This window comes from Hemiscyllium ocellatum, chromosome 18 (assembly GCF_020745735.1).
Source record: "Hemiscyllium ocellatum isolate sHemOce1 chromosome 18, sHemOce1.pat.X.cur, whole genome shotgun sequence".
Classification (NCBI taxonomy): Eukaryota; Metazoa; Chordata; class Chondrichthyes; order Orectolobiformes; family Hemiscylliidae; genus Hemiscyllium; species Hemiscyllium ocellatum.
This window is the reverse complement of record NC_083418.1, coordinates 31,265,797-31,289,836: the sequence shown is the minus strand read 5'-3', so window position 1 is coordinate 31,289,836 and position 24,040 is coordinate 31,265,797. Positions and strand designations below refer to the sequence as shown.

General features: G+C 42.1%; 1 protein-coding gene across 1 annotated transcript in view; it reads left to right on the top strand.

Annotated features, from left to right (window-relative positions):
* The window catches only part of LOC132824173 (sodium/hydrogen exchanger 10-like), a 393,707-nt gene that overhangs the window by 27,273 nt on the left and 342,394 nt on the right, over positions 1–24,040 (top strand). The window contains exon 3 of the mRNA XM_060838455.1: positions 2,515–2,631. Coding sequence (XP_060694438.1) covers positions 2,515–2,631 — 117 coding nt within the window. The remainder of the gene's footprint in view (positions 1–2,514; positions 2,632–24,040) is intronic.

Below are 24,040 nucleotides of genomic sequence, written 5' to 3'. Positions count from 1 at the left end.
GTGGATGAGGGTAAAGCAGTAGATGTGGTGTATATGGATTTTAGTAAGGCATTTGATAAGGTTCCCCATGGTAGGCTACTGCAAAAAATCCTGGCAGTAGGTATTGGCATTGAGGGTGAGTTGGAGGCTTGGATTAGGAATTGGCTGGCTGGAAGAAGACAGAGGGTAGTAGTTGATGGTAAAGATTCATCTTGGGGTGCAGTTACCAGCGGTGTTTCGCAAGGGTCTGTTTTGAGACCATTGCTGTTTGTCATTTTTATAAATGACCTGGAGGAGGGGCTAGAAGGTTGGGTGAGCAAGTTTGTGGATGATATGAAAGTCAGTGGAGTTGTTGACAGTGAGGAAGGATGTGGCAGGTTACAGCAGGATATAGATAAGCTGCAGAGCTGGGCAGAAAGGTTCCAAATGGAGTTCAATGTCGCTAAGTGTGAAGTGATTCACTTTGGTAAGAATAACAAGAAGATGGAGTCCTGGGCTAATGGTCAGATACTGGTAGTGTGGATGAGCAGAGGGATCTTGGTATACATGTACACAGATCTCTGAAAGTTGCCACCCAGGTAAATAGTGCTGTGAAGAAGGCATATGGCGTACTGACTTTCATTGGTAGAGGAATTGAGTTCCGGAGTCGTGAGGTCATGTTGCAGTTGTATAAGACTCTGGTGCGGCCGCATCTGGAATATTGTGTGCAGTTTTGGTCGCCATACGATAGGAGGGATGTGGAGACAATGGAACGGGTGCAAAGGAGGTTTACCAGGATGTTGCCTGGTATGGTAGGAAGATCGTATGAGGAAAGGCTGAGGCACTTGGGGCTGTTTTCATTGGAGAAAAGAAGGTTTGGGGTGACTTGATAGAGGTGTACAAGATGATTAGGGGTTTAGATAGGGTTGACCATGAGAACCTTTTTCCACGTATGGAGTCAGATATTACGAAGGGACATAGCTTTAAATTAAGGGGTGGTAGGTATAGGACAGATGTTAGGGGTAGATTCTTTACTCAGCGGGTTGTGAGTTCATGGAATGCCCTGCCAGTAACAGTGGTGGACTCTCCCTCTTTATGGGCATTTAAACGGGCTTTGGATAGGCATACGGAGGAAAGTGGGCTAGTGTAGGTTAGGTGGGCTTGGATCAGCGCATCATCGAGGGCTGAAGGACCTGTACTGCGCTGTATTTTTCTATGTTCTATGTTCTACACAGCTAGTTGCCTGAGGGTGGAACCGAACCTAGTCCCTGACGCTGTGAAGCAGCAGTGCTAACCACTCAGACACCCTGCCGCCATGGTGATTAGCACCGCACCAACAAGGATCCACTTGCTCTGCCATTGACACTTAGTAGCTACAGTGTATACCATCTATGCGATGCACTGCAAAGATTCACCAAAATCCTTAGGTAGCACCATCCAAGCTCGTGACTACTTCTGTCTAGAAAGATAAGGGCAGCAGATACATGGAATACGACTGCCTGCATATTCCTCTCCAAGCCACTCCGCTTTGAAAATATATCACCATTCCTTCATTGTCATTGGGTCATGTGAATTCTCTTCCTAAGGACATTGTATGTCCACCTACAGCAACAAACTAGAGAAAAAAAAATCCGCGTTATCTTCGCTTTGCAGCTAAGAATCATTACTAGTACAGGAAGACTTAGGAAATGATTGTCAAATATTCTTTTAAAAAATATTAAACTACTGAAAATACTTCAGCAATAACATTTAAGAATATGACATTGAATGTCTGAAGTGTGACCAAGTCCCAAGCCCTTCCTGGTTATATTTAACAGGTTGTTGCATTGGATGGCATAGATTTCACACAAAGTGAGCAACAAAAGGCCCAGTCCAAATTGTAGCAGTCTCTTAAAGAGGAAGCAAAGTCTAGGGAAACATTTTTTGTAGGCTGAACTGAGGTCCCCCTTCCCTTTCTGGTCAGTCATGGAGATGCTTCACTAGTCTGTCCTGACATTGGCCATTCTGCCATTTTAGCTGATTTTGGTTTGGGGTTGGCTAAATCCAGTTACCCCATGAGACAAATAGGTACCTCATTCAGAGTGTTGTTAATGTCATCGAATCATATAGCATTGAAAGAGGCCCTTCGGCTCACTGTGTCTATGCTGACCAAGAAACACCAAACTGCATTAATCCCATTTACCTGCAATTGGTCCATCACCACCTATGTCCTTCCATAGAAAGCAGTGAACCTAAGTTATTGGATTTATTCAAGATTAAATTAGATAGATGTTTGGTGAAGTGAGTCAAGTTATGGGAAGGTAAGGGACAGGCCAAGAAAGTGACATTGAAACTACAACCTGATCAGCTGTGATCTTATTGAGTGGCAGAGCAGTTTGCAAAATGTCATTTAATGGATAAAGTCCCCCTAGATTTTTGCTTACTCTTTAAAGATCCATATTGATCTTAAGATTTCACTGTATTAATATATTTGAGCAATAGATGCTGATCCAGTTTAACTGAAATAGTGATAGGAAATTCAAAATTATTAATATACATCCTGTAAATTCTGTATAGGTGCATCTAAAGCTCTTACTCTGATAATTGAAGGAGAATCATTGCTGAATGATGGCACCTCTATCGTTGTGTTTGAAGTCTTTCGAGATCTTTCTCTTCATCCACATAATGTTGACGGTAAGAATATTCACTTTTTCAAACAATTTTATTTTTATCATTTGTTTTATAACTAAACAGAAATAAGATCTGAAAAGAAATACTTGATTAGGTGAGCACTTCGGGGACGGTGACTTTTACTCTAGTGATGGAGAGGCGTAAGTATGCACTGCAGGGCAAGAGTTATAGCTGGGGGCAGGGAAATTATGATGCGGTGAGGCATGACTTAGGATGCGTGGATTGGAAAAATAGGCTTCAAGGGAAGAACACAAATGATATGTGGAGATTGTCCAAGGAACAGCTATTGGGTGTCCTTGATAAGTGTGTACCAGTCAGGCAGGGAGTAAAGGGTCTTGTGAGGGAGCCGTGGTTTAATAAGGAATTGGAATCCCTTGTGAAAGGGAAGAGGGCGGCCTATGTAAAGATGAGGCGTGAAGGTTCAATTGGGGCGATTGAGAGTTATAAGGTAGCCAGGAAGGACCTAAAGAGAGAGCTAAGAGCAGCGAGAAGGGGACATGAAAAGTCCTTAGTTGGCAGGATTAGGGAAAACCCAAAGGCTTTCTATAGGTATGTCAGGAATAAAAGGATGACTAGGGTAGGTATCGGTCCAGTCAAGGATAGTAGTGGGAAGTTGTGCGTGGAGGCGGAGGAGATTGGAGAGACACTAAATCAATACTTTTCGTCAGTATTCACTCAGGAACGGGACACTGTTGCTGATGCGAATATTGAGTCACAAGTGATTAGAATGGATGACCTTGAGGTATGTAGGGAAGAGGTCTGGGGAATACTGGAAAGGATGAAAATAGATAAGTCCCCTGGGCCTGATGGCATTTATCCTAGGATCCTCTGGGAAGCTAGGGAGGAGATAGCGGAGCCATTGGCCTTGATTTTTATGTCGTCGTTGTCTACGGGAATAGTGCCAGAAGACTGGAGGATAGCGAATGTGGTCCCCTTGTTCAAGAAGGGGAGTAGGGATAGTCCTAGTAACTATAGGCCAGTGAGTCTCACTTCTGTTGTGAGCAAAGCCTTAGAGAGAATTGTAAGGGATAGGATTTATGAACATCTGGATAGGAATAACGTGATCAAGGATAGTCAGCATGGTTTTGTGAAGGGCAGATCGTGCCTCATAAACCTTATTGAGTTCTTTGAGAAGGTGACCAAGGAAGTGGACGAGGGTAAAGCAGTAGATGTGGTGTATATGGATTTTAGCAAGGCGTTTGATAAGGTTCCGCATGGTAGGCTACTGCAAAAACTACGGAGGTATGGCATTGAGGGTGAATTAGAGGTTTGGATTAGGAATTGGCTGGCTGGAAGGAGACAGAGGGTAGTAGTTGATGGTATAGGTTCATCTTGGAGTGCAGTTATGAGCGGTGTTCCACAAGGATCTGTTTTGGGACCATTGCTGTTTGTCATTTTTATAAATGACCTAGAGGAGGGGCTTGAAAGCTGGGTGAGCAAGTTTGTGGATGACACGAAAGTCGGTGGAGTTGTGGACAGCGAAGAAGGATGTGGCAGGTTACAGCGGGATATAGATAAGTTGCAGAGCTGGGCAGAAAGGTGGCATATGGAGTTCAATGTAGCCAAGTGTGAAGTGATTCACTTTGGTAGGAGTAACAAGAAGATGGATTACTGGGCTAATGGTAGGCTACTTGGTAGTGTGGATGAGCAGAGTGATCTTGGTGTCCATGTACACAGATCTCTGAAAGTTGCCACCGAGATAAATAGTGCTGTGAAGAAGGCATATGGTGTACTGGGCTTTATTGGTAGAGGAATTGAGTTCCGGAGTCCTGAGGTCATGTTGCAGTTATATAAGACTCTGGTGCGGCCTCATCTGGAGTATTGTGTGCAGTTTTGGTCGCCATACTATAGGAAGGATTTGGAGGCATTGGAACGAGTGCAGGGGAGGTTTACCAGGATGTTGCCTGGCATGGTAGGAAGATCGTATGAGGAAAGGCTGAGGCACTTGGGGCTGTTCTCATTGGAGAAGAGAAGGTTTAGGGGAGATTTGATAGAGGTGTATAAGATGATTAGGGGTTTAGATAGGGTTGACAGTGAGAACCTTTTTCCGCTAATGGAGTCAGCTGTTACTCGGGGACACAGCTTTAAATTAAGGGGTGGTAAGTATAGGACAGATGTTAGGGGTAGATTCTTTACTCAGCGGGTTGTGAGTTCATGGAATGCCCTGCCAGTAGCAGTGGTGGACTCTCCCTCTTTATGGTCATTTAAGCGGGCATTGGATAAGCATATGGAGGTTATTGGGCTAGTGTAGATTAGGTAGGCTTTGGTCGGCGCAATGATGAAGGGCTCTGGCCCGAAACGTCGAATTTCCTGTTCCTTGGATGCTGCCTGACCTGCTGTGCTTTAACCAGCAACACATTTTCAGCTAAAAGTTACAATGGACAGTAATATGATACTGGTCAGATACTCGGCTATTATGATGTTTATGGGATAAATATTGTCCAGAATTAAATAGCTAACTAAAAATTTGTCTGACTCTGCAAAACACAGTATTTTAAGCATTTAGTTTCCTCTTATAACCTTGGCCATGCATCTACCTATCAGTAATCCAAGGTGTAAGAGTTACGTCAACTCCCTGGATATGTAGCACCAGCGATATCTGTTGTGGTCTCAAATTATTTGAACTGGAGGTGGGTGGACTTCATTTCCATATGCAAGAAGTTCTTATTCTAGAGTTTTATGACTGTGGATATAATCAAATGTACCTGTGGGGAAACTGTTGATGGCTGAGAATCCTAATTCCCTAGCTATCTGACTTTGTGCATCAAGGGAGAAAGAGTTGAATTGGTCATTGATCCAAAGAGGATCAAGAGGCATTCCGAATGTATTCTATATTGAGGAGTGTGAGATGCCGCAGAAGTCTGGTTTAGCTCCCTGAAATAATCTGCTGGTGAAGAAATTAAGGCTACAGGTAGGATTGCCATGCATGACTGACCTCTGCTTCTCTTCCAGAAGATGACGTAGGTGTGACATTATGGCTTGGATTATCCTCAGTTATCTTCTTCATGTGCTCTGTCATTTGCAAATAGCAGAACCTAAGCCTATAGCCAAGGGCTGCCCTCATCCCAATGGCAGCTGCTGTTGTTTTTGCAGATGGAGTACTGTCTTCTTCAATCATTCCTTTGCAATTTGCACAAGTAATTGTTGGATTAACTTCTGCTATGATTCCTCAACTAGCAGCAGATCTGAGAGAATAGTCAGAGCAAGAACACAGTCTCTTTTTTAAGGCGTATTTCACAATTGTCACCCTTCCTATTAAGCTCTTGGTTAAGTCCTCATAGAGGGTAATGTCACACCTAGTCAAGATCCCAAGCAGCATGAGCTCCATTTGATTCTACATTGCTGTGGTTGTTTAGAGGACAGTTCCTCACCACCAATCTCACAGGAGTTTGGAGGTATGTACTACTGGGGAGTTGTATTCAAGCCTGATGTTACTTCCTCCCATATGCATTACTAATCCTGACCTCCTGTAATGCAGTTGAAAGAAGTTTCCATGTAGCCTTGAGTGATGCAACTGAGAAGTGGTCTCCTCCATCACTTCCCTTCTCTCCAAACCTACCACAGGAGTGCTATCCTATTAGCCATCATCTAGTCTCTGAGGATTTGACAACCGCAGCATCGTGGCTTGCAGTTCCATAGATTGTGCTTTGGCCATCAGGGAAGGTGAGCAATTGAGTGAATGTGCCTTGCATCATCGAGTCTCACTAACTGGTTTGAGTTTTTGAAGTGTTGAAGAAGATTGATGAAGACAGTGTGGTAGATGTTGTCAATAAGTTGTTTGGCAAGGTTCTGCATGGTAGACTGGTGAGCAAGTTTGGATCGCATGGAATATAGGAAGAACTAGCCATTTGAATACAAAATTGGCTTGAAGGTAGGAGACAGAAAATGATGGTGAAGTGTTGCTTTTCAGACTGGGGGCCTCTGATTAGTGGTGTGCTGCAAGGATTGGTGCTGGATCCACTGTGTTTTGACATTTTATACAAATGATTTGGATGTGAATATTGGAAGTATGGTCAGTAAGTTTTCTGATGACCCCAAAATTGGTGTAGTGGACAGAAAGTTACCTCAGAGTATAACAAGACCTTGATCTAATGGGCAAACGTGTCGAGGAATGGCAGATTGAGTTTAATTGAGCTATATGTGAGCTATCTTTTGGAAAGGCAAATCAGGGCAGGACATACACTTAATGGTAAGGTCCTGGGGAATGTTGCCACACAAAAAGATCATAGTTCTTCAAAAGTGAAGTTACGTGTAGACAGGATAGTGAAGAATGCATTTGGTACGCTTGCCTTTGTTGATCAGTGCATTGAATATGGGAATTCAGAGATATGTGGTTGTACAGGACATTGGTTAGGCCACTTTTGGAATACTGCATGCAATTCTGGTCTCCCTGCTATAAGAAGGATGTCATGAAATTTCTAAGGATTCAAAAAAGATTTACAAGGATGTTGCTGGGTTAGAGGGTTTGAGCTACAGGGAGAGGTTGAATAGGGTGGGGCTTTTTTTCCTAGGTCATGGAGAATGAGGTGTGACGTTATAGATGTTTATAAAATCATGAGGGGCATGGAGAGGGTGAAGAGACAGGATCTTTTCTCTGGGATGAGGAGTCCAAAACTAAAGGTTTAGGGTGAGATGGGAAAGATTTAAAAGGCACCTAAGAGTAAACTTTTTCAAGCAGAGGGCAGTGCATGAGTAAAAATGAGCTGCCAAAGGAGGTATGAAGGCAAATACAATTACAATATTTAAACGTGATGGGGATGGGAATGTGAATAGGATGGGATTAGAGGTATATGGTTCAAATGCTGTCAAATGGGACTAGATTACTGTTGGCATGACATTTTGGACTGAAGTATCTCTTTTCCTATAAACAATAGATGCAGGAGTAGGCCATTCTGCCCTTCAAGCCTGCATCACCATTCAATATAATCATGGCTGATCATCCTTAATCAGTATCCTGTTCCTGCCTTATCTCCATAACCCTTGATTCCACTATCTTTGAGGGCTCTATCCAACTCTTTCTTAAATGAATCCAGAGACTGGGCCTCCACTGCCCTCTGGGGCAGAGCATTCCACACAGCCACACTCTCTGGGTGAAAAAGTTTCTCCTCATCTCTGTCCTAAATGGTCTACCCTGTATTTTTAAACTGTGTCCTCTGGTTCGGCACTCACCCATCAGCGGAAACATGTTTCCTGCCTCCAGACTGTTCAGTCCTTTCATAATCTTATATGTCTCAATCAGATCCCCTCTCAGTCTTCTAAACTCAAGGGTATACAGGCCCAGTCGCTCCAGTCTTTCAGTGTAAGGTAATCCCGCCATTCCAGAAATTGATCTCGTGAACCTACGCTGCACTCCCTCAATAGCCAGAATGTCTTTCCTCAAATTTGGAGACCAGAACTGCGCACAGTACTCCAGGTGTGGTCTCACCAGGGCCCTGTACAGCTGCAGAAGAACCTCTTTGCTTCTATACTCAATCCCTCTTGTTATGAAGGACAGCATGCTATTTGCCTTCTTCACTACCTGCTCTACCTGCATGCTTACCTTCATTGACTGGTATACAAGAACACCCAGATCTCTCTATACTGCCCCTTTACCTAAATTGATTCCATTTAGGTAGTAATCTGCCTTCCTGTTCTTGCCACCAAAATGGAATACCATACATTTATCCACATTAAACTGCAGCTGCCATGCATCTGACCACTCACCTAACCTGTCCAGGTCACTCTGTAATCTCCTAACATCCTCATCACATTTCACCCTGCCACCCAGCTTACTATCATTAGCAAATTTGCTAATGTTATTGCTGATACCATCTTCTATATCATTGACATATATTGTAAAAAGCTGCGGTCCCAGCACTGATCCCTGCGGTACCCCATTGGTCATTGCCTGCCATTCCGAAATGGAGCCGTTTATCACTACTCTGTTTCCTGTCAGCCAACTAACCTTCAACCCAAGTTAGTACTTTGCCCCCAATACCATGTGCCCTAATTTTGCACTCTAACCTCCTATGTGGGATTTATCAAAAGCTTTCTGAAAGTCCAGGTACACTACATCTATTGGATCTCCCTCGTCCATCTTCAGAGTTACATCCTCAAAAAATTCCAGAAGATTAGTCAAGCATGATTTCACCTTCATAAATCCATGCTGACTCTGACCTATCCTGTTACTACTATCCAGATGTGTCATAATTTCATCCTTTATAATAGACTCCAGCATCTTTCCCACCACTGAGGTCAGACTAACTGGTCTATAATTTCCTGCTTTCTCTCTCCCACCTTTTTTTAAAAAGTGGTACAACATTAGCCACCCTCCAGTCCGCAGGAACTGATTCTGAATCTATCGAACTCTGGAAGATAATCACCAACGCATCCATGATTTCTCGAGCCACCTCCTTCAGTACCTTGGGATGTAGACCATCAGGCCCCGGGAACTTATCAACCTTCAGACCTAACAGTCTCTCCAACACCAATTCCTGGCAAATATAAATTCCCTTCAGTTCAGTCCTTCAGCCATTGTTACCTCAGGGAGATTGCTTGTATCTTCTCCAGTGAACACAGATCTGAAGTACCAATTCAATTAGATTAGATTACTTAGTGTGGAAACAGGCCCTTCAGCCCAACAAGTCCACACTGACCCGCCGAAGCGCAACCCACCCAAACCCCTACATTTACCCCTTACCTAACACTACGGGCAATTTAGCATGGCCAATTCACCTGACCCGCTCATCTTTGGACTGTGGGAGGAAACCGGAGCACCCGGAGGAAATCCACGCAGACACGGGGAGAACGTGCAAACTCCACACAGTCAGTCGCCTGAGTCGGGAATTGAACCCGAGTCTCAGGCGCTGTGAGGCAGCAGTGTTAACCACTGTGCCACCGTGCCACCCACAAATTCTTCTGCCATTTCTTTGTTCCCCGTAATATATTCCCCTACTTCTGTTTTCAAGGGCCCAATTTTAGTCTTAACCATTTTTTTGCCTTTCACATACCTAAAAAAACTTTGACTATCCTCCTTTATATTATTGGCCAATTTACCTTTGTACCTCATTTTTTCTCTGTGTATTTCCTTCTTAGTAATCCTCTGTTGTTCTTTAAAAGCTTCCCAGTCCTCCGTTTTCCCACTTATCTTTGCTATGTTATACTTTTTCTCTTTTAACTTTATATGTTTCTTAACTTCCCTTGTCAGCCACAGCCACCCATGCCTCCTCCGAGGATCTTTCTTCCTTTTTGGAATGACCTGACCCTGCAACTTCTGCATTGTATATCTCTACAACTCTACATTTCCAATCAGAATGTTCTTTAGCAGTCCTTCATCAGTTGACGTCAGAATTGGATGATGAGAGGACTATTATGTTTTGCTTAACTGAATTGAAGACAGATGTCCAGCAGTCTATAGTGTAGACTGGATGGCATTGTGTCTATGTTCAGCTTTCAGGGGGTTGTGCAATGGAGTTATTAGCCATGATTCTGGGGTAGTGTTTGTCTTCCAGTAACCATCCGTGTAAGGCATCAAGCTCTTGAAATGAAGCAGGATCTTGAGAGTTCACTCGGATAAAAGCGTCATGGCAGTTCCAAGGGAGCTGGAACAGACTTAAAATTGTGATACTGATGATCACAGATGACTTGCATGCTGATGGGATGGAGTCAGCTGTGTTATAAAGTGTTATTGTCGATGTGACCTGCATAGTATCTGTGGCCCTGCATCTGGAGGTGGCCTGCTCTTTTAGCAAAACCTATTGCTCACCTACAGTACAAATGACATAATGGAGAAATGAGATGAAGCAGTGTGACCTGCTAGAAACTGCATCAGTATAGCAACCTTGATACATCTTTTGATTAAGAGATCCAACACAAGCACATGGTAGAGCCTTGGCAGCAGCCAGTTGTGTGAAAGTTTATCCCAGTTGTCACCTTGATGGCCACTGGGATAGAATGGCCATCCATTACTGCAGGTTGCAGGTCCCGCTTCAGCAGATGACATACTTTTCTGACAGTGTCCCTGGGCATTCTGTGTTTGTGATGATGTTGTACCTTGCACATCTGTAGGAAATAGCAACAAGCATGATAGACTCTCTCAGCCTACTGTACCTTTAGTGTTTCCTGAAGGGACCTTCAACCGTAATATCTATGTGGAGGCTATTTGGTACCCGCTAGAGATTGCTGCTGATCCTGGGCTTGATGGTGCATCTATTCCTCCTCAGTTTCTCTGTGTCTTCACTGCACTGGCACAACAGATGACTCATGCTGGATTCACTGGTCAAACTTCTAATAGATCTGCTTGGAAATATACAAAACAGAATAGATGCTTAATAATGTGCGCAGTCAGTGTTCACATTATTCAGGTGATGGTTTAGCATATTCCTCTGTACAATGGCACATGGAGAACTTTGACGAGGAGAACCATTCAATGCTTGACAGAGGGATCTGATTCTGATGAATGCAGCACAATCCATATTGTGAAAATACAGTAGTAATTGTAAATGTTCTATGATTACTGAAACCATATTCCCATCTTCATCCCCTCACTAGCCCCACCACATCACCCACATTAGCATAATGCAATTCATACCCTTTTCTGATCACTACTGACATTCATGAAAAGCTGTCTGTTTTTGTGTCTGCTGTAGCTGAGGAGGCAAAATGCAAAAAGACCGGAGATACTGTGACTAAAGTTTGTGTGAAGATTTGTAACTTGGGTGCTCGTTGTTGTGGTTCTGTTCACCGAGCTGGGAATTTGAGTTGCAGACGTTTCATCCCCTGTTTAGGTAACATCCTCAGTGCTTGGGAGCCTCCTGTGAAGCGCTTCTATGATCTTTCCTCCGGCATTTGTAGTGGTTTGAATCTGCCACTTCCGGCTATCGGTTCCAGCTGTCTGCTGCAGTGGCCGGTATATTGGGTCCAGGTCGATGTGTTTGTTGATAGAATCTGTGGATGAGTGCCATGCCTCTAGGAATTCCCTGGCTGTTCTCTGTTTGGCTTGTCCTATAATAATAGTGTTGTCCCAGTCAAACTCATGTTCCTTGTCATCTGATTGTGTGGCTACTAAGGATAACTGGTCATGTCGTTTCTTGGCTAGTTGGTGTTCATGGATGCGGATCGTTAGCTATCTTCCTGTTTGTCCTAAGTAGTGTTTTGTGCAGTCCTTGCATGGGATTTTGTACACTACGTTGGTTTTGCTCATGCTGGGTATTGGGTCCTTTGTCCTAGTGACTTGTTGTCTGAGAGAGGCTGCTGGTTTGTGTGCTGTTATGAGTCCTAGTGGTCGCAGTAATCTGGCTGTCAGTTCAGAAATGCTTTTGATGTATGGCAGTGTGGCTAGTCCTTTGGGTTCAGGCATGTCCTCATTCCGTTGTCTTTCCCTTCGGCATTTGTTAATGAAATTACGGGGGTATCCATTTTTGGCGAATACATTGTAGAGGTGTTCTTCCTCTTTTTGCAGTTCTGGTGTGCTGCAGTGTGTTGTGGCCCTTTTGAACAGTGTCTTGATGCAGCTTCTTTTGTGTGTGTTGGGGTGGTTGCTTTCATAGTTGAGGACTTGGTCTGTGTGTGAGGCTCTCCTGTATACCTTTGTTGCTTTGACAAGCAACATGAGTTTGACTGGGACAACACTACTATTAGAGGACAAGCCAAACAGAGAACAGCCAGGGAATTCCTAGAGGCATGACACTCATCCACTGATTCAATCAACAAGCACATCGACCTGGACAGCTGGAACTGACAACCGGAAGCAGCAGATTCAAACCACTACAAATGCCGGAGGAAAGATCACAGAAGCGCTTCACAAGAGGCTCCCAAGCACTGAGGATGTCACCTAGACAGGGGACGAAACGTCTGCAAGACAAATTCCCAGCTCGGCAAACAGAACCACAACATGCTGTGACTACTAAGCAGTTGCAAAATGCACCAGCATGAAGAGACAAGCAAGGAGTCCTGAAATGCGCCTTTGTTAAATCTAAGACTAGGATGCTTGTCCCTGTGCACAGGGTATTTTGCTATCAGCATTACAATGACTCAGGTTGACAGAAGATGTGAACCTGGTATTTGTGCCTGGCAGTTATGAACCACTGGTCAAAACTATAACTTCCTTATAAATCTTTTCTGACAAACAAAATCATTGGTGTAGTGGGTGGAGGGGAAAACTGGGAAGGTACTTCAGTGGTTCATATCCTTGGGTTTGCTAAGAAGATCCTTGGAACTAACCAGGGCCAGCTGTTCAGGGATCTCTTTCACATTAGATATTTCAACTTCGTTGCAGAAAGCACAAAGTGGCATGTTTGTAAATGACAAAGTCTCTGATCTATTCATTAAAACCCATACTTATAACAAATGGTGAGGGGAAAGAAACTAGTTTTCTTCAAACTTCAGGTTTTTTTTTCTACTGCAGAGACAGAAGGACTGTGCTTTCCTTTCTGAAGATCTATTGGTTCTCAACTAATCATTCAGCTGCCTGAGAGCCAGTCAGATAATTGTCAGGCCTTTGTCATCAACAACTGTCATCACTCCACATACTGATCAACTATGTGTTTCCAGTTGAATCTCATTAACGGCAGCATAAAGTGCACTTATAAGGGGTATTGGAAATCTATTCTAATAAAGTCCAGTAATCCATTCCACAATCCATGTTATTTGTTAAACAGTCCTTAACTCATTTCAGTCCATCATCAAAAATACAGGAAAATAATAAGATATGGTCTTTACATTAACTTATTGTCTTATAGATCACATCTACTGCTCGGCCCTCATCAATCTTCTTTGTTACTTCTTCAAAAAACTCAATGAAGTTTATAAGACATGATTTCCCATGCACAAAGCCATGTTGACTATCCCTAATCAGTCCTTGCCTTTCCAAATACATGTACATCCTGTCCCTCAGGATTCCCTCCAAGAACTTGCCCACCACTGAGGTCAGGCTCACTGGTCTATAGTTCCCTGGCTTGTCCTTACCACACTTCTTAAACAGTGGCACCACGTTAGCCAACCTCCAGTCTTCCAGCACCTCACCTGTGACTATCGATGATACAAATATCTCAGTAAGAGGCCCAGCAATCACTTCCCCAGCTTCCCTCAGAGTTCTCGGGTACACTTGATCAGGTTCTGGGGATTTATCCACCTTTAACCGTTTCAAGACATCCAGCACTTCCTCCTCTGTAATCTGGACATTTTGCAAGATGTCACCATCTATTTCTCTACAGTCTATATCTTCCATATCCTTTTCCATAGTAAATACTGATGCAAAATATTCATTTAGTATCTCCCCCATTTTCTGTGGCTGCACACAAAGGCCACCTTGCTGATCTTTGAGGGGCCATATTCTCTCCCTAGTTACTCTTTTGTCCTTAATATATTTGCAAAAACCCTTTGGATTCTCCTTCATTCTATTTGCCAATGCTATCTCATGTCCCTGTTTTGCCCTCCTGATTTCCCTCTCAAGTATACTTCTACTTTCTTTATACTCTTCTCAGGATTCACTCGATCTATCCTGTCTATACCTGACATATGCTTCCTTCTTTTTCTTAACCAAACCCTCAATTTCTTTCATTATCCAGCATTCCTTATACCTGCCAGCCTTCCCTTTCACCCTGACAGGAATAAAATCCAGACAAAGTATATTCTGGGTCTTCTACTTTTTGTCATTTACATAAATGATTTGGATGCGAGCATAAGAGGTACAGTTAGTAAGTTCGCAGATGTCACCAAAATTGGAGGTGGTGTGGACAGCGAAGAGGGTTACCTCAGATTACAAAAGGATCTGGACCAGATGGGCCAATGTGCTGAGAAGTGGCAGATAGAGTTTAATTCAGATAAATGCAAGGTGCTGCATTTTGGGAAAGCAAATCTTAGCAGAACTTATACACTTAATGGTAAGGTCCTAGGGAGTGTTGCTGAACAAAGAGACCTTGGAGTGCAGGTACATAGCTCCTTGAAAGTGTAGGTAGATAGGATAGTGAAGAAGGCATTTGGTATGCTTTCCTTTATTGGTCAGAGTATTGAGTACAGGAGTTGGGAGGTCATGTTGCAGCTGTACAGGACATTGGTTAGGCCACTGTTTGAATATTGCATGCAATTCTGGTCTCCTTCCTGTCGGAAAGATGTTCTGAAACTTGAAAGGATTCAGAAAAGATTTACAAGGATGTTGCCAGGGTTGGAGGATTTGAGCTACAGGGAGAGGCTGAACAGGCTGGGGCTGTTTTCCCTGGAGTATCGGAGGCTGAGGGGTGACCTTATAGAGACTTGCAAAATTATGAGGGGCATGGATAGGATAAATAGACAGTCTCTTCTCTGGGGTCGGGGAGTCCAGAACTAGAAGGCATAAGTTTAGGGTGAGAGGGGAAAGATATAAAAGAGACCTCAGGAGCAACTTTTTCACACAGAGGGTGTTAGATGTATGGAATGAGCTGTTGGAGGATGTGGTGGAGGCTAGTACAATTGCAACATTTAAGAGGCATTTGGATGGGTATATGAATAGGAAGGGTTTGGAGGGATATGGGCCAGGTGCTGGCAGGTGGGACAAGATTGGGTTGGGATATCTGGTCGGCATGGACGAGTAGGACTGAAGGCTCTGTTTCCATGCTGTACATCTTTGTGACTCTATGACTCTAATTCATGAAGCTGTTTGGATAGCATATTTTTCAAAATATTTAACTTTCTCTCACAGGTCTTACTTATTTGCTACTCGTCACTATGTATCCTTGCAGTCTCATCACCCTTTCTGGCATTAGTTAATATGGAGTTGATCTACTTGTTCTAAAGGGTGTTTTCTAAATTCCTTTGGATGATTATGCAGTAGATCTGTACGACATCCCCTCCCTGTTTGCTGGATTGCTTTAGCTAGTGGGCTGTTTAATGTCCTATTCTTTTGTATCATTACGTCTGAATTCTGTGGATGTTAGAAGAATATGAAATATTACAAACTTCCTGAATCACTTGTCCTATAAAATGTGTTTTTGATCAAATACTCTTCTACTGTTACTAAACCAACATTTGGAGCCGGACAGTCTTGTTTGGGATAAGCTTCTACCCACCTCATAAGTTGGTCAATAACGACTGAAGAATAGGTTTTTTCCTGCCTCACTGGAGGGATTCTACTTGTATCTGCCCCATGGATCCTTAGTGCTAGAGCGACGTATGAACTTTGACTTCTCAGGTTATGTTGGGCATATATCACCCATTGCTGACAATGCTTTGCTGCAATTATAACCATTCCTGTGTAAATGTACCACGTTCGCCTCCAGCTGTCATGGCAAGGAGACAAGAAACCGAACCACATCAGCCTTTACAACACAGTAAAATTAAAATCTTCAAAGACCCTCAAAATTTACCCCAGTGATTCCTAACCAGGCTTTTGAATAAGCAGTCCCAGACACTGGCAATAATCAATTCTAGACACTGATTTATATCTTAAACAAAAGACTTAGCAATTTGTCAACAAATTAGTAGCTTTAGCAGAGTAAAAGTTTTAATTGGCCCATGCTTTAAATTCAAAAACCGTCGTTTTCAGCTGTATTCACATACAAGATGGCCATACAAACAAATATTGTTAAGGGATAAATAAAAGAAAATAATAAAACTGGCCAGGGTACTTAAGTGGTTTTCACAATGCATTGTTCCACCAGCATAGATAGTGGTTTCTTGGTTAATTTTCTGAAGTTTCCAATCGAGGCTACCTTTACAGTTCATTCAGATAAAAGCTTACATTTACTATTCTCTGAACTTCTAAGAACTGTTCATGAGAGGCTAGCAGGGATCTTTTCAGGGACTGAAAACACAGTCAAAAACCCAATAAAATACTGATCACTCCCTCAGGTCCTAGTTACCATTCATTATTGCCATCTACTTAACCATAAAGTCTTTTCCAGACTTGCTGGAACCAAGTTTCCAGCTACTGACCCTGTTAATAGGCAGTTTCTGCAATCAGCTTAAACATCATGTTTCCATACTAAAACTGTCTTCACTTGCAGGATCTGTATCCTCCTTCCCTTCCCTTTCATGTATTTGTCCAGGTGTTCCTTGCATCCTACAATTGTACCTGCTTCCACCACCACCTTTGGCAATGTGTTCCAGGTTCTTACCATCTTTGTGTGGAAAACTTGCTTCGCTTAGCTGTTTATACCCCCCTTTCCCCGCCTACCTTGCGCCTGTGTCCTTTAGTAATTAACCCCTCCATCTTGGAGAGAAAGCCTCATACTTCTCACTCTCTCCATGCCATTCACAATCTTATAAACGTTTGTCAGATCACCCCTCAACCTCCTACATTCCTGTGAAAACAAACCCAGTCTTTCCAGCCTTTCTTCATAGCTAAAATCCCCCATACCAGACAACATTCTCATTAACCTTTTCCAAACCCTCTTTTATTCAGAGACTAACTGAAATCAACTTCCAGGCCTGGTCTCTTAAATAAACAAACTTGTTGGGTCTCATTTCCTTTCAACACAAGTTGTTACTCGCAGTCCAAAATTCATCTTTAGCGCACAATTCACAGTTCATAGCTCCAAACTAAAATTGATAAAAGAATAAAATGAAAAAATCAGCAAGGACTCTAATATATCTCAATTGCTGCTGCTGTCACTAGTTGCACCTGCTTTGTTAGCTGACTAACCTTTCCATCGACTACTAAATTGGTTGAAGTCTCCTCCCTTCTGATATGCTTTAACCTTTATCAATGTCTCCTCCAATGGTAGTTTACTAATTTCCACTAAATTCTTACTACCTTCTTATACAGTTTATACCCCATCCTGAGGTGATATACCCTTTTCAACACCATCTTGTCATATGATCATGCAGCACCCCAAAGGCATATATACTGTCAGTGAGCTCATTGAGTGTGGTGTCATTTTGAATATGATAATCTATACCCAACAGTTCAGTTTGCTTCCAAACTGCTATTTCTTCTTTCTGGAGGTCACTATCTATCTGTGATGATATTGCCCACCTACAGATTATCTCAAACTCATATAGTAACATGCTTTTACAAAATTATTGCTAATAATTGATTATTGGTGTTTGGTATAAATGTTTGAGCTATCAAATTAAATTAACTTAAATTAACTTTTTCTTAAACTTGTGTGAATTCCTTATACTTGCAATCTAGTTCGCAAATTTTCAATTGTTTTAATCCAATTAATTCATTTAATCTGCTGTTAGCTTTCACTATTATCTATATAAAAACCTAATTGAAATATTCAATCAAGTTCCACTTTGATGAAGTGTTCCAAATAGTCAAACCAAAACATATTCAGCGTTTCTATCTCATCTTCTAACTGAGACCTTTCATTATTACTATTCCAACTCATTCATTTGTCTTCAAGAACTTTTATTTTTCAATAAAATATTCTTACAGTATTTTTAAAACAGGAAACCAATATTTGATGAGAGGCACTAATGCCTTCTGCATATCCATTCTTTACACTTCAGTGCACTTGGGTATCATTTTTGGTTTTCAGCAGTAACTTGCTAATTTCCTTTCGATATTTAATATCCCCAAATTATTCCAAATTCAAATAGTGGTGTTAAGCTAACATGTTTCCTTTCATTTAAAATTCCTTTTTTAAACTTGTTACAATAGAAGCTGTTTGAGTCCATGGTGTCTATACTTTTGTTCAGTGGGTTTGAAAAGCTTTGTAGCTCTGGTTGAGGTTCTGGATATAGTTTTGCTCACTGAGCTGGAAGGTTCGTTTTCAGATGTTTTGTCACCATACTAGTAACATCATCAGTGAGCCTCCAGATGAAGCACTGGTGGCATGGCCTGCTTTCATTGGACAATGGACATTGAACAAACAGGCAGAAAACTAGCCACCAGGATAAATGAACATCAACTCGCCACAAAAAAAGTGACCAACTCTCACTAGTGTCCTTATATACAGATGAGGAAGGATTCCACTTCGACTGGGACAACACATCTATCCTAGGACAAGCCAAATAGAGACAAACATGAAAATTTCTCAAAGCATGGCATTCTCACCAGAACTGTATCAACAAACACATTGACTTGGATCTCATTACCATCCCTGAGAAAAAGAACAGGAAATGACATCATGGCAAATGACATAATCACAGGAAATGACATCACCAACCCAAGGAAACCCAAACACTTAATTAGAGAGGGCCGTGTCACCAGTGCTTCGTCTAGAGGCTCACTGATGTTACCTAATATGGTGACGAAATGTCTGAAAGCAAACCTTCCAGCTCGTGAGCAAACCTACATCCAGTACTTTTGTTCATTTTTTAAAAAGTCTCTTGTATTTAATTTATAGTTGATGTTCATTGGCTGTCTTCTAATATCGAAATCAAACAAAATTAAGTGTAAGAAATAATGTTTAAAACTCATTGCGGTTAAGTTGATGCGTTCTACTTTTGACGCCTTGTATAAAATCTGTTTTCATACTTTGAAAGTTATATGATCATGGAAGATATAAATTGGATGATATGAAAGATCTTTAGCACTTGATGGAAATTTTACATGTAGAATCTAATAATATTTGGCAATCTCAGTTGAAGTCAGTATATCTGATTTTTAAAAATTTGTTCGTGCTGTGTATATGTCACTGTCAGGCCAGCATATATCTCCTAACTGTAAGGACTGTTTTGGCCCTGTGGTAGTGCCCTCATCCAGGCTAAGTCCATGTGCTCCAAAGGTGTGTCAAAACATGTCTGAATAGGTTGATTGAAAAATGTCTTCCTCTCTAATTGTCCTGGAGACTGTAGCATTCTGGCATTTAAAAAAAGAAGTGAGATTACAAATTAAACTCAAGAAACCCAATTAACAAGTGAAGGACCTCCCCCTCAAAGATGCCTTTAACACTGAATGTATTTCAACAAAAAAGTAGTAAATGTAATTTTGTTTTGACATGAAAGACAGTTAGATCTGTAGAATCAAATTGTAGAAGTAGCAGGAAAGAATTGGCTTGGTCTCATGTAGTTGTGTAAAAAACAGTGACAGCAGCTCTGTTTTTCATTTCTCCTATTTTAGTAATCAAGCTGTACTGCTCCCAGAGTCCATTCAGGAGGGATATAACAAGATTTTGGAATAGTGTTACAATTATGCTACTCCAAAATATCTCTATTTGGAGATGCCGATTTTGGACTGGGGTGTACAAAGTTAAAAATCGCACAACACCAGGTTATAGTCCAATAGGTTTAATTGGAAGCACACTGGCTGATGAAGGAGCATTGCTCCGAAAGCTAGTGTGCTTCCAATTGAACCTGTTGGACTATAACCTGGTGTTGTGTGATTTTTAACCAAAATATCTCCATAGTCTTGACATTCAGTAGCTTTTGCAGAATGACCTATAAGCAGTCAAAGACCATTCCAAATAATACTGTCCAGCATACATATGTTGTTGGAAGAAGAATCAGCCTCCTTTTCAGCAATACAAGTAATCCAGACATGGCAGACCTTCTAATTGAATTCTTTGACTGTGCATACCAGATCAGATAGGAGTACAGGTAGTGTTCCAGTTGGCATTTAACTTATAGGCATAGAGGTCAACCGCATGGAAGTAGGCCCTTTGGCCTAATTTGCCCATGCTGCCCAGTTTTTGCAATGAAACTAGTCCCATTCGCCTGTGTTTGGTCCATATCCCTCTATGCCAACTTACTGATCCAAATCTTAACATTCTTCTAGGCTTGAGCAGAACTAAACTTTTGATTTGATTTCTTATTGGATTCCTTATTATCCTATGTACAGAGTTACAGTGAGAAGTATTGTTTTGCATGCTATCCAGACAAATCATACCTTACATAAGTACACAGGATAACAGAACAGAATGCAGAATATACTGTTACAGCTACAGATGCAGAGAAATATCAACTCTAATATGAGAGTTGCATTCATAAGTCTGATAACGGTGGGCAAGAAGTTTTTCTTAAATTTGTTGGTATGTGTTTTCAAACTTTTATATCTTCTGCCTGATGGTAGAGGGTGGAAGAGAGTATAACCAGAGTGGGAGGGGTCTTGATTATGTTGGTTGCTTTCCTAAGGCAGCAGGAAAGTATAGATGGAGTCAATGGAAAGGAGACAGGTTTTCATGATGGACTGTGCTGTGTTCACAAATTTCTGTAATTTCTTGCGGCTTTGGGCAGAGCAATTGCCATATCAAGCTTTGATGGACCCATATTGGATGCTTTCTATGGTGCATCCATAAAGATTGTTAAGAGTCATTGTGGACATGCCAAAATTCCTTAGCCTTCTGAGGAAATAGATACATTGGTGTGCTTTCTTACCTATAGTGTCGATGGGGATGGACTAGGATAGAACATTAGTGATACTTACTTATTGACCACCTCCATCTCAGCACCATTGTTTCAGACAGGGGCATGTCCTCCACTCTGCTTCCTGAAGTTGATGTAATTGTCTATGATTTTACTCAACTTGGCTTTGTAGCAAGTAATATTGTGTAAACTTTGCAACAAGTTGACATTTGTTTGGGATTAGTTTGGGACACCTAGCTTGGTCTGGCATTATGTCTTGGTGTCTCTGGCTTTGTGAAGATCGTTCCTAGATTTTCCACATAGATTAGGGTCACTCGACTTGAATGCCTTAGACCTGGACTTCAGTAGGGAGTGGATCTCCCGCTCCATCCATGGCCTCCGGCTAGGGAACACTCAGAATAATTTCTTTGTCACACAGTCTCCTACACACCTACTGATGAAGGTTGTGCTGGTGGTGGCATAATCATTTAGGTTGGCCAGTGAGATCTTGAATGCGGACCTGCCCACTGACTCCAAGCAGTCACATAGGAGGTCATCTGTTACCTCAGACCAGCACTGTCTGACTTCTGTACTGGATTCTCACGCTTCAGTTTTTGCATGAGAAGGAGCACAGCCTTATGGTCTGATATACCAAAATGTAGACTGGGTTTGAAGGGTGGATGTCCTTGGTTGTGTAGCAATGGGGCCTCTGGTGGGACAGGAAATGTGTTGATGGTACCTTGGTAATACACTCTTGAGGTTAGCTTGAACTTGCTGCTGGTAATCAGATGAGATTGGTAAATTAATTAACTGTTCTAGTTCAGTTCTGTTTCTGCTAGAGAGCACACTCAGCCAAATCTCAGTAGTATTAATAAGGGGGAAAATGAGGGGGATTCTGGTAATCCAAGATGGAGGACTGGAAAAAATTTCTGGCTGTAACTGCTGCTCCTTTTTTGAGATATTTTAGGTGTTGGAGGTAATTTCCTCGAATTCTAGGAGCACTGTTTTATTTGCTTTGCATTGTTTTGGAACTTTGGAGAGAAAAAAAGTCAAAACAACGGCACTTTTAAAAGGGAGAAGAAGAACAGACAAAGGAAGCACATGGTGAGGTCAGTGCAGGAGAGAGAGAGAGAGAGAGAAAGAAATCCACATTGCTAACTGGCAGAGTTAGCGGTTGCTGCTATTAAATTAATTTATCACTGGATATCGGAGTGCATCTGGGAAAATTAAAAACACAGTGAAATTCACATCTGATCTTGGAGGAACCTGTCTGGGAGAGGTCACAGCAGAAGCAGTTAAGTGGATTTTAAGCGTTTCCTTAAAATAAGCCTGCGCTAGTGAACAGAGTGGGTTCATTCTTGATTAGCTGTTTTATTGAGCTATGTCTCTTGATTACACTTAAAATATAAGCCATAAGTATAAATTTAACCTGGAGCAGTGTTTTGTAGAGGAATAAGACAGTGCTAGATTGAAAGAAGCAAAAATGGCCTTTAGTAGAGTGATATGCTCTTCTTGTTGCATCTGGGAGTTTAGGGGCAGTTTACGGTTATTAAGGATTATATATGCAATAAATGACGTTGGTTGCGAATCCGATCAGATCGAATAGATCGGTTGGAGAGGCAGTTAGAGGCAATGACTAATTTACAAGAGCAAGGAGATGTGATGGATGGCAGTTATAGGAAGGGGGGGGGGAAGTCTTTAGATACAGTCACATAGATGGGTTAATTCCAGGAAAGGTAAGCAGGTAGTGCAGGAGTCTTCTGTGGTGATCCCCATTTCAAACAAGTATGCTGTTTTGGAAAATGTAGGGGATGATGGATTCTCAGGGGAATGTAGCATGAACAGTCAAGCTTTTGTTATTGAGATTGGCTCTGCTGTAATGAGAGGTACATCGAGTTCCAAACGGTTGATTGTGTTAGAGGACTGTCTAGTCTGAGGTACAGACCGGCGTTTCTGTGGCCATCAGTGAAACATCAGAGTGGTGTGTTGCTTCCCTGGTGCCAAGATCAAGGTTGTCTCAGAGGGTGCAGAATGATCTCATGGGGGAGAGGGATCAGCAGGAGGTCATTGTTCACATTGGAACCAATGACATAGGAAGGGAAAAGGTTGAGATTCTGAAAGGGAGATTACAGAGAGTTAGGCAGGAATTTAAAAAGGAGGTCCTTGAGAGTTGTAATATGTGGATTACTCCCGGTGCTAAGAGCTAGTGAGGGCAGGAATAGGAGGATAGAGCAGATGAATGCATGGCTGAGGAGCTGGTGTATGGGAGAAGGATTCACATTTTTGGATCTTTGGAAGCAGTATTGGATAGAAGTGACCTGTACAAGAAGGATGGATTGCACCTAAACTGGAAGGGGACTAATATACAGGTAGGGAGATTTGCTAGAGCTGCTCGGGAGGATTTAAGTGTGTGTGTGTGTGTGTGTGTGTGTGTGTCTTCAGAAATAAGGTAGCGAGAGTCCAGACAAAGTATATTCCTGTTAGGGTGAAGGGCAAGGCTAGTAGATAGATAGGGAATGCTGGATGACAAAAGCAATTGAGGGTTTGGTTAACAAAAAGAAGGAAGCATATGTTAGGTATTGACAGGATAAATTGAGTGAATCCTTAGAGAAGTATAAAGGCAGGAGGAGTATACTTAAGAGAGAAATCAGGAGGGCAAAAAAGGGACGTGAGACAGCTTTGGCAAATAGAGTTAAGGAGAATCCAAAGGGTTTTTACAAATATATTAAGGACAAAAGGGTAACTAGGGAGAGAATAAGGCCCCTCAAAGATCAAAAAGGTGGCCTTTGTGTCGAGCCGCAAGAGATGGGGGAGATACTAAACGAATATTTTGCATCAGTATTTACTGTGGAAAAGGACATGGAAGATATAGAATGTGGGGAAATAGATGGTGACATCTTGAAAAATGTCCAGATTACAGAGAAGGAAGTGCTGGATGTCTTGAAACGCATAACAGTGGATAAATCCCCAGGACCTGATCTGGTGTACCCTAGAACACTGTGGGAAGCTAGGGAAGTGATTGCTGGGCCTCTGACTGAGGTATTTGTATCATCGATAGTCACAGGTGAGGTGCCTGAAGACTGGAGGTTGACTGATGTGATTCTGCTGTTTGATGAAGAGTGGTAAGGACAAGGCAGAGAACTATAGACCAGTGAGCATGACGTCGGTGGTGGGCAAGTTGTTGGAGGGAATTCTAAGGGACAGAATGTACATGTATTTGGAAAGG